The 14840-nt window shown below is 50.0% G+C and overlaps 1 protein-coding gene across 1 annotated transcript in view; it reads right to left on the bottom strand.

Moving 5' to 3' along the window:
* Positions 1-2895: 2895 nt before the first annotated feature.
* Positions 2896-14840, bottom strand: part of MMP16 (matrix metallopeptidase 16 (membrane-inserted)) — a 180465-nt gene continuing 168520 nt past the window's right edge. The window contains exons 9-11 of the mRNA XM_005880345.2: positions 11741-11891; positions 9525-9640; positions 2896-4294 (exon numbers count right to left, since the gene is read on the bottom strand). Coding sequence (XP_005880407.1) covers positions 3960-4294; positions 9525-9640; positions 11741-11891 — 602 coding nt within the window. The 3' untranslated portion in view covers positions 2896-3959. The remainder of the gene's footprint in view (positions 4295-9524; positions 9641-11740; positions 11892-14840) is intronic.

The following is a 14840-nucleotide window of genomic DNA, read 5'->3' as shown; positions in this document are numbered from 1 at the left end:
TGAAGCTTTTCTGATGTAGCTGTGGTTCCCTCAGGCAACGGGGACCAATGGCATGGAGCCCCCGCTCTGCCGTCCTGAGCTGCAGCCACGCAGGGCTGTCTCGTGAGCTGTTCTCTCGCCACCTCTCCCAAGATCACCTGGTGGCTGAGGCTGCACATGTAGCCATGTATAATCTCTCACCGGAATGTCAGTCCTGGTCAGACAGAAGTCTCTGTTTGGCATCTGTCCTATTTTGGAATGTGGCTCCTAGGACCCAGTCCACACATCAGCCATGTGTGGACTCCCTGGGAGGTTGGGTAATGTCCTCGCATTTTTAGATCACACACAGAAAGGGGATAAAAACAAGTAGCGAAGCCAAGAAACAAACACACTGCCTGTCAGGAGAAGAAGCTCACAGGCCATCTGATAGAGAAAGTTCTATTTGCTTAATTCAGTAAGTTGGTCTTTTTCCTTTATTAGTAGTTATTTTTGTAAGTTATTACTTAGTAATTTATTACATCCGATTCAGCAAGCTGCGCCCTCTGGGCGATGACAGAAGTTGTCCTCACAGACTCCTCTGCCTGATCGGGCACCGTGGCTCCCTACAGGGCACCGTGCCACCTGCTCTGACGCGGCCCTCAGACACTGCGCTCTGACAGGGTCCGGCGTGGACTCACTGCTTACGGCGATAAAGACCAATTGGCTATTTTAATTCTTCTCAGTCCTGTTAATATTATATAGAACAGCAGCATTTGGCTAATATTATAAACTAGGTAGTTGTTTATAACAAGTAATGAAAAATTATGAAACAGAAGAGAAGTATTTGTTGTGCTTGTGAGTGTTTTCATTTCAGCTTGGGAAACCCTAGGATGGCCTTTCCATGTGCGAGTGACGGGAGGAGGAAGTGTGTAACAGGTTGTGTGTCTGTTGACACTGAACTGGCGCACTACGTGGCTGACCCACGGAAACCCCCTCCTGGTGTGCCAGGTCACTGAGTCCCGCTCCCGCTGCCATTAGGATTGAGCTTCTTTTCCCCACACCCCGTGAGAGAGGAGTCAGCAACCACGGAGCGGCGTGCAGTGAACACCTGGGTCCGTGCTCGTGACTACGTTCTGCTCCACGTCCTCTTATCCCCGTCGTCTCGCGGCCTGGGGCCGTGAAGGTCCCAGGAAGAGAAGCGGTGCTCGCCTTGTCTTCCCACCTCCGCTCCGCTCGTGCTGAAGTGAAGACGAACCCACACTGGCCTGTGACGTCCCAGAATCCAGGCGTGGAGCCTCCCCCCTCGGGAGGCATCGTTGTTTTCTAGCCTCGTGCACTTAGTCTTAGGGTGAACGAGGATATCGTGACCAACGAGTAAAGAGGCAGAAGATCGCTTCTTCGGTTTCTTTCTCATTTTAAAGAAAAAAAAAATCAAATGTCCATGTAGGTTAATGGAATTCCTCAATGATTCACACACGTCCTCAAACGACATAGTTCCTCATTTCAGTCTCTAGCAAAATGTGTAATTCCCCATCATAGTTCTTCCTGGACAGTGAGGTCCTGAAAGGAGTAAACCTCCCACTGTCTAAACACTGAATGAGCTTGATGTGCAGACAGCCCTTCAAGCTGAGTGGACATGAACTTGGGAGCACCGGAAGCAGAGTGGCCTGCAGGGGGCGCTGGCCCACATACAGCGCCTCCCACACCTGCTCAATCCATCTGCATGTCCTGCGTTTGTGGGGAAGCCACGTCTCTGTTTGAACTGGTCTTGTTCCTCAGCCTGACGCAGGATGCATATAGGACTTAGGTTATTAGAAATAACCGTGCGCGGCCCTGCAGCACGCCACCACGCTCCCAGCCCCATCATAAAGGTGGACCCGAAAGGCATCCCATGCCTCATGCTACATGGAGGACACGTATGAAGTCAAGGCAGCCAAACTACCCATTTCCAAATAAGACGGTATTCCTACTCTCATTACACACCACCTGGCAATGGGTGTTACTAGCAAACGAAGGAGAAATTCTTACTAGTATAAAATTCCTGCTTTGTATAAAGCCACACTGGCCATTAAAGTATTTTGAAGTTTGTTTTCCCACCTCTTATTTTATATTTGTACTAAAACCATGAATTTAGACTTGGAAGTATATTAAAGGAAAACGAAGTCATTTCTACCTGCAAGGCATTTCCCGAGGGTAAGAGCCAATGTCCATCCACACACTGGACCCTCCTCCGCCCGCCTCTCCGCACCACAGCAGCTCTGCCTCCTGGGCTGAGAGAGAGAGAACTGACCCTCCCTGGGGAACCATCCTCACTTCCTTCCTTTTAGGCCAGTTTGCAGGTCAAAGGTCAAAGGGCAAAGACATAGACCAGGACTCTTCAAGAGAAATGTTTACATCAGACAATGTTTACGTTGTTGTGAACGACAGTCAACAGGTTAGCAATCAAGTCCAAGGCACGCTGTCCATTGTCACAAAGCTCACACCTGGAGGCTGGCTTTCCCGAGCCCAGCCTCCGGTCGAGTCCTGGGGCGTCCCTCTGACCTTGTCTAATGCAGCCCCGCCCGGGGCCACCACGCCCCCTGAGAAGTGGGCTCTGAGGATCAGCAAGAGGCCTGCCAGGGCCGACCTTCCTAGCAACAGCTGCTGACAGCACCTGCTCCGCAGCTCGCGGGAGTGGCGCCACTGTGGCTAGGACACATGGCACTCAACAGTGAGAGGCTTTGGGGGTCCTGGCTTTGTTGGTGAACACCGCTGGCAGGACATCCTCATCCCCAAGTCGGCACAGCAACGCCCTCCCGGTGCCCCACGCCCTGCGTGTCCCCTGCAAACCCCAGGCAGCGGATTTTAAAACAGAAACTCCCCATGTCTGACCAAAGGGAGAAAAGACTTGGGCTGTTAGCATCAGCTGTTCAAATAAAGCTTCACTCTTACAAGATACATAATAAAATACCTTTTTATTTGCCAGGAAACCTTTTGGCCAGTCACATGGTCTGCGTCTGCCATGAATGCATGTCCGTGGTACTGTAAGTCACTTAAAAATTACATGGGGTTTGGAACATCTGCTTTGAACAGCTGACCTTCCAGAACCTGCTGCCACCAGAGCCTCGTTGTTCAGATTCATCAATGAGCAAGAAAGCAGCCCGCGAGGGGAGCTGACCTGGCGGTTCTCAAAGGCTCGCGCTCCACGCGGACCCGGCCTAATGCACAGCTGCCCCTTCCACCGCCTTAGGGACAAACTGCTTCTCACTTGCTAGAATGATCTTCCTGACAGGCCCAGGGGAGGCCTGGGGCAATGGCCTAAAACAGCTTGGGGGGTCCCACAAGGACGAAGGCGAGGTGGCAGGGAGGGTCTGGGACACTCCCCACAATCCAAACCCTGTCTGAGTGGAGCTCTGAGCACAAGGGGACGGGCGAGGGCCTGCGAGATGGGGTGGGAGGGTAGGGGTGTCGTTAAGGCTGTTACTATATTGCGGAGATTCTGGCCTCTCGGCTGGAAATGGCCGTCCGGCCCTCTTGGCCGCTGCCCAGACAGGCTGGTGCGGGCACCCAGGGTCGGAGCGCTCTTCTTTGGAGACAAAGCTGGTCTGGGTCTCATGCTCTCCTGGAAGTTCAGTTCAACCTCTTACAAATTTCTTGGTTGCAAAGCAAAAATGCGTGGGTTTTCCGGTTTGCTTTTCTCCCCCCAGGAACGGGCTCAGACTTCAGAAGGGCATCCTGTTCGCACGTGTAGGAAGAATCTCCCCCGGTTTCCATCCGGAAGATGTGCCGGTGCCGAGCGTGCAGAGGAAAGGCCTAGAAGGAAGGACAAAGAAAGACAAAGACGCGGGCGCAGGGACCTGCGTCAGGGGACCGTCCCCGAGACCAAATTCCACCCGCGCAGGACCAGCAGCCTGTGGTGCAAGGTCAGCCCCGGCCAGGCCGCACCGCCCGCTCTGAGCGAGGAGCCAGCATCACAGCCCGTGTCTGGAATCTGCAGTGACCGCGCAGGGACGCGGTGGCTGTCACACCCACTCCTGCATGGAGCGCTTGCAGTACAGTATGTGGCGCGGCGTCCCTTTGCGCTTGAACTGGAGCACGGTGTAGGCCAGCGCCAGCAGGCACAGCGCCAAGATGCAGGGGATGACGATGGCCACGGCCCGCACCGTGCCCGCCGTGTTGTGCATCTTGATGACAATGTCCACGTCGTCGGGCGGGCTGTGTCCCTCTGTGTGTCTGTCTGTGGGTCCGTCACAGCCCATAAAGTCCTTCAGGATGGATCTGGGGTATCCGGGCTCCACCTTGAGTATCTGGTTGTTGAATTTCCAATACTCCTTTCCTTTGTAGAAATATGTGAAGCCTGGTGGGAGGAAACAGCACACAGAGGAAACACTTATTTGTGAAAGTGGATGAGTGTAGACGATCAAACAGACTACGTAAGCCCTGGCCGGGTGGCTCCATTGTTAGAGCGTCGTCCCCATATGCCAAGGTTATGGGTTTGATCCCCAGTCAGGGCACATACAAGAATCAACCACTGAATGCATAAATGGCACAACCAGGACTGTGCGCTCGGTGCGGGAGGCCCAGCCCGGGAGCAGGGCTCGCTGCCAAGGGTGTAGAGAGACAGGCCAAGCACCTCTACCCCGTCCACACGTCTGCCCTGGAGGGAGACTCCATCCAGGGCTGGCTCACAGGACCGAAGGCATAGGACACACCTGTGTGACCATACCTGTCTGCACGGAAGAGGCTGCCACGCCTGCTAGAACGCAGCTCTGTCTGCCGCAGGTTGTGGCTCCTCCAGGAAACCCCTCAGGGGCTTCTCACCATCTGAGCCTCCCAGACAATAGGCTGCCTTTCCTCATCTGAACCAGAAATATGAACAAATCATCCATCTCCCGGCTGAGGGGTTTCTTTTGTCGGCCAGGGATTCTAATAAGCAAACAGGCATCGCTGGTGCTTTGTGCACGGACTTCATTCTTGGCTCTAGGTCCCTCACTGAGTCTCCTGTTTTTGCCCTCACTTTCTTATCCACTTAGCCTGTTAAATTCATGTCACTTAACTGTATATTACAGAACTTCAAAGCCATTATTAATCCTTTTAGATCTACAATTCTATCTTTAATAACTAACATATATTTCACGGGGAGAAGGGGTCTGAGGAGGCCCCGGGGTCTGGCAGTGCATGTGACCTATGTTCCAGACCATGAGGATGCAAAGCTCGCCTTTCCCAGCTGATGACAATTTGACTGCAGATATGTGTGTCTTCTGGAGGACTGGCTCTACACTTTTGTTGGCTTCGTTGGCACACCTCCAGTTTTTCTTCCTGTCCATAATACCTTCAAATCAAGTTTCTTTGTGACCATCCTTTTTGGATTTAATTCGTGGTTTTATTTTTAAGAATAGTTTATTGATTTGTTTTAAAGAGAGAGGAAGGAAGAACAGAGAGACATCAATATGAGAGAATAACATCCATCAGCTGCCTCCTGCTCCGTCCCCTACTGGGGATGAGCCTGAAACCTGGGCATAAGCCCGGATGGGGAATCCAACCAGCAACTTCTCCGTGTTGGGATGACGCCCAACCAACTGAGCCACACCGGCCAGGGCTGCATTCATTCTTGCTTTGAGATAAAATTCAAGAGACCAAAAGAAATGCTTTACTGTCATAATTACTTAAAAACGATACTTGGGGAGCTATGTGTTTTGAATAGTATGCCTACTTTAGACTGAATGCTCATTAATGGGTTTTCTTTTTCCTTTGTTATTGAGCACTTACTATGGAAGAAGAAGTCCTGTGCTAAAAAAAAAAAAAACCTTAGAAAATGGCACTTTTACCCCTTATAACTACTCGGTCAAGTAGAACTAATTACCTGTACTTTCCAGGCAAAGATATTGAGGCTCAGAGATAGTTCAGCCTCATATGCCCTGAACACGAAAGCTTTTTCTAAGACTGGGGCCCTTTGCAGAGCGCCTGCCTCTGAACAAATACTCCTCGGCTACACAGCACAGGCTGTGACAGACAGCAGCCTGACACAGACAAACAGACCGAACAACTCTGACATCTCTCAAAAATGCAGGCCCGGCGGGCCGCTGCTCCCAGGCCCTCCACTGGGGAAGCCGCTCTGTCAATGCCGATGCCAATGCCAGAGAGCATGCCATTGCTCTTCGTGGTGACGGGGAGTTTCTCAACCAGGACCACTTGCCAAGTGAAAGCAGGCTGTGTCGATTCAAATCTGTCTGCAGGAGCTGCTCTTTGATGACGCTCATGACCCCAGTGCAACCACTCAGCAAGCGTGGATGCAGCAACGGGGCGGGCCTGCTGAGTACTGGACACAGGACGATGGTGGTTGAACGACGGCCTTGAACTAGAATTCCATGGACCCTCCACACAGGCTTCTGATAAACTGGAAGCCAACAGCTTCCGGTTTCACTTCAACCTAATTACTAGGAGCTACTGGGTATCCTATGGAAATTCAGAAGTTTCCATTTTCATGTTGATCCGATCTGCAGGCCAATTTCACATAACACACTCCAAACACAGAAGTCGAATTGTAGTTTACTGAATACATGTGTTAGAGATAAGAAGTCCAGTCGGTAGCAATTAGACAGGGAAAAAATGTACTTGAGAAGCAGCCAAAGTCTTCATAATAGAAATTTGTTATACCTCAAAACTCATCTCAGTCAATAATTCAGGACTTTTTCCATTTATGCAATGTCAGTTGGTTGAGAAAATGTTTATGTATTCATTTTTCCTTTTTAGGGTGGATTTGATGTAATCTGCTTACTTACTAAGAGTAGCTACTTCAGAAGAATTTTAACCTAAATTATCATGTTTTAGGAAATTCACGTCAGAAGTGGGCTGCAATTGGCAACATGAAATGCAGCACTGTTAAAAGTAGCATCTTGTATTAACCTTGACATTGCATTTTCGAGAGCCTTGGCCAGTGTGGTGCAGTGCGCTGGGGCTCCACTCCCTGTCAGGGAACACAGCCAGGCAGCGGGTTCCACCTCCGGCCAGGCCTTGTACAGAGGCAGCCATCGGTGCTTCTCTCACATTGAAGTTTCTCTCTCTCTCCCTTCCATTCTCTCTAAAATCAATAAAAACATGTTATCAGGCAAGGAATAAAAAAAAACAACTGCATTGTCTAAGGAGAGAACGTGGAATAGCTAGGAAGTGGGGCTTTACAGCAGTTAACGAGGGAATGATTTGAAGGGGGTGAATACAGAGTCTTTACTACACATTTATATAAGCTAAGTCTCACGGGATGGGAAGTGGCCTAGCCAATCATCAACGCTGCTGCAGTAGCTATGCATGGTGCCAGGTGGGTAGAGACTTACCCAGGGGTCACTTCATAAGCTATACCACTGAGTCAACTGTAATTACAAAAATAAAAAGTGGAGGAAAAACCCGGGCTGTTGCTTAAACCCTGTGGAACGGTGCGTGCCGAGTCTTCCCACGCCCTCTGCGTGAGTCAAATGCCACTTGGATTTTTGCAGTTATTTCTGGGGCTGAGAGCGAAGAGGAAAATAAGAAAACGGTTACATTAAGATGGCTATAGGTGAAACAGACGGGGACGGCTCAGGAGGCACGTTCCTGACGGCCTGGCCTGTCCGAGCCCCACACCCGGGCGCATGGGAGGCTGTGATGTCCGGAAAGAGGGTTAACTTTTCCTCTTCCCTGGAGACCGTGATCGAGCACCTTCCTGAGGCTGGATGTTCCGGGTTAGTCTCACCGCTTCTATTCTCGTGACAAGTCACTTCAACCAGCTGAGGTGCTCTCCTCACTATCTGTGCCACAAATGAGGGAAAGAGGTATTTGTGTTGGACAGCTGATGAGAACATGAATCCATACAGCACAATCGATGTCTGGGAGGCAGGCACCCAGCAAGTGGCATCAAGCGGTCCTAGTTCATTGGTCAAGGTGGCAGAATTAATACCAGGATGTATTACAGGAGGGCATAGTCCACTTTAATGCAAAAAACAGCCTTCAAAAATATACAGCTGAATTTTAAGGACTTTAAACATAATTATCATTAGGAGGGAATTCCAAGGGAGAAAGACCTGCGTGGGAGGGAGGGGGAAAGACAGAAGTTCGGAACGGAATCATCTCTGATTTTACGGCTAACAAATGCCACCTGCATGGGCTTACTCACAGGGAGGTACTGTGGGTCTCAGGGTAAATGCAAACATGTTGACTGCATAATCTGAGCTGCCTCTTTCATACAAACATAATGGAAGCAACAGAAGAGTCTGAGTTTAAGGTAAGAAGCCACGGCATGAGACTTGAGTCGAGAATGAAAACGGGGAGGTGGCTGTGGGGCGATGAGACTGGGAGCTCCCCGATTCGGGATACTGTGCTTACAGAACCAGGTTCAGACCACTCTCCCCACTCCCGGAGCGCAGCTCTGAGTGGCGGCAGCGAGGACACTGATTTCAGCAGCTCACATCTGGAACGGGCACTGGGGGACCGCCTGGCAGAAGTGATGGGCGTGGACATTGACGGTCGTAACCTCAGATTGTGAATGCAAAGATCAGGCATCAAAAGAGGGCATTCAAGGAGGGTTTCCCCAAAGATGAAAGGCGAGCTGTTGAGAGATGCCACGGGGCGGACCAGGGACGGTCCAGGAGACACAGATGTGCTGAGCTTGCATCTGCAGTTTTTGCTCATTTGTAAGCAGTGATTTCCCCAACATGCTTTGTGTCTCTGTCAGTATTTTACAAAGTTATTCTTTGCTGAGTGAAAAGAAAACATTCATTTCTGAATATAAGGAAACAGTTTTCTCCTTATGAAGTTTAGCGTTAGGTGGCAGGTGATTTTGTTCTTGCAGGTGATGTACATTTTTCCTGGTATTTTGGACCCACAGGGAATCATTTTCTTCTGTTTCCTGTGATAAGTCATTTGATGGGTGTTTCTTTGTTATTTTGGAATGCTATTTTCTTCCCTTCCCTTGTTCTGGGATACTGTGCTTAGACTTTATTTTGAATTATTATTACTGCAGTTTAGTCTTGTTTAGTATCCCTGGTGAGGGAGAAGTGTTCAGCAGGCCATGCACCATCAGGGAGCGTGGACTGTCCACCGCCTGGCTGACTTCCCTCAGGATCTGGCTGAATCTCAAACCCTGAGAGGGCGCCCGGGCCCGGGGGCCACGCTGGCCCGCTGCTCATTAGTGATCAGTCAGGCCTGGCGTTCTGAGCGGATCCTCCTGTCTGCTGAGGATCTCCGCTAACGACACGCGTAAAAATAACACCTTCAACGTGCCCTGGGCCTCAGCCACTTACACCGTATTGTCTCCGTGACCAGCTCCTGCCCAAGGGTGTGTGATTATCTGCACATGGATTTTAATAGAAAAATCAGTGACGCTACTTCAAAGGTATCCACACCCCCCTTTTAAAAAGTTATGTATGTTCCCTTTTCTTGTACAAACTAAAATAAATTAAGGTTAAAAAGACATCTGGAGCAGAACGTGAAACGTAACTCGAGGAAGGGATGGCCGTACACATGGTGACGCGATGCAGCCTGCAGGGCACTGCCCAGTGACCACAACAGCGATGGCTAGAACGCACCCGCCCGGCGGGGCGCGTGGCCATGCCTACCGTTCTCCTTGTGCACGAAGGCTCCCTGCGGAGAGTCGGGGATGCCCTTCCAGACGGTGATGGGCTTGGGGTAGCCGGGGTCCATGGTTTTCATTTCCTCACTGTACCTCCAATACCTACAGATGACGGAGAAACAACACACGCGTCAGGAGAAGGTGATGTGCGCAGCGGCAGCGGACACCACCCCTCGCTGCCTGCCGCCCGGACCTGCAATGATCTCAGAGCTGACTGGGCCTCTGGGAAGACAGCGGGACCAAAGCACGGATTCTGCTTCCTCCCCTGTGTCTGTGCACACTGGGTATGTTATTGTGCACATAGTCAGTCTGCTAAAGTTAATAAAAAATACATTTACAATCCAAAAGGGTAGCAGCAACCTATGTATTTTTTAAAATCTTCCTTAGGCAGCAGAACACTTTTTTGGGAAATAATCTCAAGCAGAATCTTGCTCCATTTATTCCTTCTGCAACAGCTGAGCACGTGCTACATGCCTGGCAGTATAGTAGGTGCTGGAGACACGCGTGGAGGGAGAGACAGCTGTTCGCCCCGCCTTACGTGTGAGGGGCGGGAGGGGCCAGTGTGATGCCGGCAGGTGCAAAGAGCTAGTAAGAAGCTACAGCAGACGGTGCTATCCAGGAACACGGTCAGCCTCTCCAGTGCTGGGACAGACCCCTATGTTCTCAGCCTCGTAAGCTGATGTCTGGGATGTTCTAAGGATCAGCAGTAAACTCGCCTATTTCAGGGCAGACAGAACGTTCTAGGCATGACGTGATGTGATCACAGCACACCCCTCAGGGGGATCCACTGCTCCTGTTCGAGAGGAGGGTGCTGGGAGGAGGATGACCAGCAGGCAGGTTACAGCCAGTCCTGTCTGGTTGTAAAGTCCTCCCTTTCCTCTACATGCAACGAATGTTCCCAAAATTCACCTGACAACCATTTCTAAATGCCGCTGATCATCGGCTAAAGCTAGTGTTTGACCAACAGGTTTGAAAAATCACACACTTTGTGCATGAACTTGGAACTAGCAGCTTTGGCTAAAACCATGAAAAAATTATTTTCTGGTCTTTTCTGGATACTTCCTGGGCCAGGATGGGGGGCGGGTCCTTTGTCCATGGCTGGGCTCCGGGGGAGGTTCTGCTGTAGATCCCTACCAGCCTCCCGCAGGCGAGGGGCACACGGCCCTGCACACGGCAGAGGGAAGGTGGCTCCAGGAGGGGCCCCAGGACAGCCGCAGGCCACGTGTTCCGCAGGAGCAGGTGTGTCCCAGGTTCTCATCACAAGAAAAAATGGGTGTGCTTTTCCGTTTGATGCTAGTGTAATCCCACAATCACAGAAACAAACCTATATTTTGACTTCTTTCTTTGAAAACATCTGAGTTTCTCCAAGGTTAAGCCTAGCGTGAAGTATGGCATAGAGCCTGGGACACAGTGGTGAGGAGATGCTGAGAGGTGAGCTGGGACACTGCATCCGAGAGCTGAACGCCATGAGGATCAGTGTGGGTCCGAGGGTCCAACTGTAGCTCAAAACGGACCGGGCAAGAGGGACCGGTGGACGAGGCCCCGCTGCGCGTGGGACAGAGGAGTGACAGGCCTCCCTCTGAACTTGCGGAGCTGCTTAAAGAGCCTCCCTTTCAGTTCCTCCCTCTCTGTGGTTAGGAGCTGTCACGAGATCCCTGCGTGCAACACGATTACATGTCCAGCATCTCGAGCCTGTACCTCCGCCCAGGTTTTACGCAGAAAGATGCCAATGGGAGGTAGAAATAAGTAAAGACAAATACATTCTGAATTTCTCAATATTTTCCCTCAAAAATACATATAAAATATGTAAAATGTTAAAACAGATAAGTATTGTAAATATACACCATAAGGAAGAAAGCTTTTGCTAAAAAGAACTTTTGAACCAAGGGAAGTAAAATGATAAGAAAACGCCAGGGGAGGGGAGGCCAGGTAGCTTGGCCTCCACAGCTTCCAGCCTGTTAGGCTACAGGGAAGAGAAACAAATACACGCCACATGTTTAAACTCATAAATGAGCCTCCTATTTGGTAGAGGAAGATTTATGTTGTTTGTTACTTTAAAATATGTTAAAAACATCTCGATTCCAGATTTCCACAGCTGATCTCCTCACAACCAGCTCTTTCACCCACAGGACATGCCTGCGGGAGGCGAGAGACCAGCCTCTCTAACCACTGAACGGCCTTCCCCGGCGACTGCGTACTGACCTGTTCCCCTTGAAGAAATAGGTTTTCCCAACGTCCTCCCACCAGATGGCGGAGTCGATGCCGTGAGGGGGGATCCCGCTCCCGAGAGAGACCAGGTCGTGCGGGTAGCCCGGCTGCAGCGTCGTGTCCTTGAACACCCAGTACTTGTTACCTGTGGGAAGTAAGTGCAAGTGCACAACACGCTGATTCAGTGTCAGAAATGGGAATGCGCCCGAGGACAGTGCATTCCAAACGGTGCCCACGACACCCACAGGTGGCTTCGCGGCGCTCACATGTGGAACCCGCACATTATTTCTGAACACCCATGTTATTTTTGAAAGTGGATATGGTGAGTAACTATTTAAGAACCCAGTCAGCATGTTGGACTCAGTTAAGAAACAAAGACAGACCTACAACTGGCCCCATGCAACCGTCTTGAACCAAGGATCATGGATGCTCTGTCTAGAGCCGTGGTCGGCAAACTTCGGCTCTCGAGCCACATGCGGCTCTTTGGCCCCTTGAGTGTGGCTCTTCCTAAGCCTTAGGAGTACCCTAATTAAGTTAATAACAATGTACCTACCTATATAGTTTAAGTTTTAAAATTTTGGCTCTCAAAAAAAATTTCAATCGTTGTACTGTTGATATTCGGCTCTGTTGACTAATGAGTTTGCCAACCACTGGTCTAGGGACCCAAGGCCCTGCTCGGTCCAAGGCTGCGTTGTCTGCATCCTGCCGCCCTCGGACGCTGAGCCCATTAAAGCTCTTCTCTGAGAAAACACTTCCTTGAGACCAACCCCTTCCCTTCATGATCAGCACCTGTAACCCCGCAGTCTTACAACCTCATCCACGTGTCTAGCTGTCCCCATGCCTCCGTGTGAGGGGCTACTGAGGGGAGGAGAACATAACTGACCTTTGTTTGGAATCACAGAGCGGGCAAAGTGCTAGAGAGAAGGAAACTGCAGTCCGTTCACTGCTGCTTTGGAATGATCTACAGACAACAGTCTGCAGGCCCTGCCCCCGGAGGCTGCCCACTCTCCCGCCGCGGCTCCGCTCCCGGGACCCACCGTTGCCTTCCCTGCACTCAGCTAACACCTGCTGCCTGATCGCCAGCGCCTCCCAGGGAAGCCGTTCTCCACCCTCATCGAGTTTTTGTATTGAGGTATACTTGACATGGAACTTTACATTAGTGTCAGGGGTACAATGTAATGATTGCACATTTGTATAAACTGGGAAATGACCCCACAATAAGCCTAGTTACATTACAACTTTCTTTTTCTTGTGCTGAACACTCTTAACATCTGCTGTCGGAGCACCTTCCACGTGTGCAGCAGTGTCAGTGACTGCAGTCTCGTGCTGCCCCACCCGGGACGCACTGGCTTGTCATGGAAGTTTGGACTCCTTGACCCTCTTCACCCAGTGGCCAACTCACAAGCCTCCTCCACCCGGGCAGCCACCAGCCTGCACTCTGCATCTATTACTTTCGTTTGTTTTGTATTGTAGACTGCACACATACGTGGAATAACACAGTGTTTGTTTTCCTCTCTCTGACTTATTTCACGTAGCATAACGCCCTCTAGGACATCAGTGTTGATGCAAATGGTAAGATTTCATTCGTTTTTAGGGTTGAGTACTGTTTATTTATCCATTTACCAATCAATGGACACTTAGTTTGCCTGTATGTATACCTTGGCTATCTATAATAATAAAAGTGTAATATGCTAATTAGACCTGATGTCCTTCCGGATGTCCTTCCTTCTGGACAAAGCCACAATGGGCGGGGGCTGTGGCAGAGCCCTTGCATGAATTTCGTGCATCGGGCCTCTAGTTGTAAATAACACTGCAGTGAACACTGGGGGTGCGTAGGTCTTTTCACATTAGTGTTTCACAGTCTTCAGATAAATACCCAGCAGTGAACAGCAGGGTGTAAGGCAGTTCCGTTTTAATTTTCTGAGAAACCTCCGCATGTTTCCCATCACGGCTGCACCGTCTGCATCCCCACCCGGAGCACGAGGTCCCCTGGGGCGTGAGCATGAGAAATGCTGACAGAAGCTCCATCGGCCTGCTGTCCAGGCATCGCAGGAGAGGCCAGTGTGTGAGAAAGAAGGTGACAGTTCCGCCAGGAAATTCTTATTATTGTATAAGCCCCTTTTTTAAAAAATGTGTTTTGGAAATACTTCCTTAGACTGTGGGTGTTTTCCATCTGGACAGGGAGAAACAATCAGACTTCCACTACAGAAGACATCCATTCCCTTTTTTTCCTGCTAGAAGCAAACCTGGGGGATTTTTTAAAAAAATATACTTATATTCTCTTTTAAAAACAGAGCAAGACAGGAAATCACCAGCAAGCATTTGTCAGGTGGCAAGATGAGATCCCAGCAGTTAATTGTGCACAAAATTAGGAAAATCAACACCTTGCCTGCATATTTGTGGCACAGAACTCAAGAAATAACTCAAAGATGATTACGAGTATAAATTTAACTCTCCAGGCTTTACTAAGGACACACAGGGAGACAGTTCCTTCCGCATCTTGATGAGGAAAGATTTTCACATCACAAATTGGAAGTGACTTCATTTCTGTTATTTAGATGCTGAGTATATGAGATTCATAGTCAACTATTTTCCTTTTTTAAACACAGGAGGTGGATGTGTACCACCTTGCCACTCAACAGTCTGGTTCTCTAGGAAAACATCGCCTCCTTGGCAGGCAGAGGCGTTTACTGAATTCATAGGCGCTGCCATCGCCAGGAGCAAGAGGAACAAGCTGCTCCTGGTGACACTGCTCTGGGCAGAAAGTAGAGGAAGATGCCAGGTCTGATTAAAGACAGAGAAGTTACAAATAATACAAACAGTCTTGCTTATCGTTTGGGGCTGGAGAGGACATTACAGATTATATACTCCAGTAATTCTTTAGTGAGATCCATCCACCCACCCACCCATCCATCCACCCACCATCTATCCACCCACCCACTCATCCACCATCCATCCACCCACCCACTCATCTATCCACCATCCATCCATCCATCCATTCATCCATCATCCATCCATCCATCAATCCATCCATCATCCATCCACCCACCCATCCATCCATCCACCATCCATTCATCATTCATCCATCCACCCA

Source organism: Myotis brandtii, unplaced genomic scaffold (genome assembly GCF_000412655.1).
Source record: "Myotis brandtii unplaced genomic scaffold, ASM41265v1 scaffold634, whole genome shotgun sequence".
Classification (NCBI taxonomy): Eukaryota; Metazoa; Chordata; class Mammalia; order Chiroptera; family Vespertilionidae; genus Myotis; species Myotis brandtii.
The sequence above is the reverse complement of the archived record's forward strand: the minus strand, read 5'-3'. Positions and strand labels throughout refer to the sequence as shown.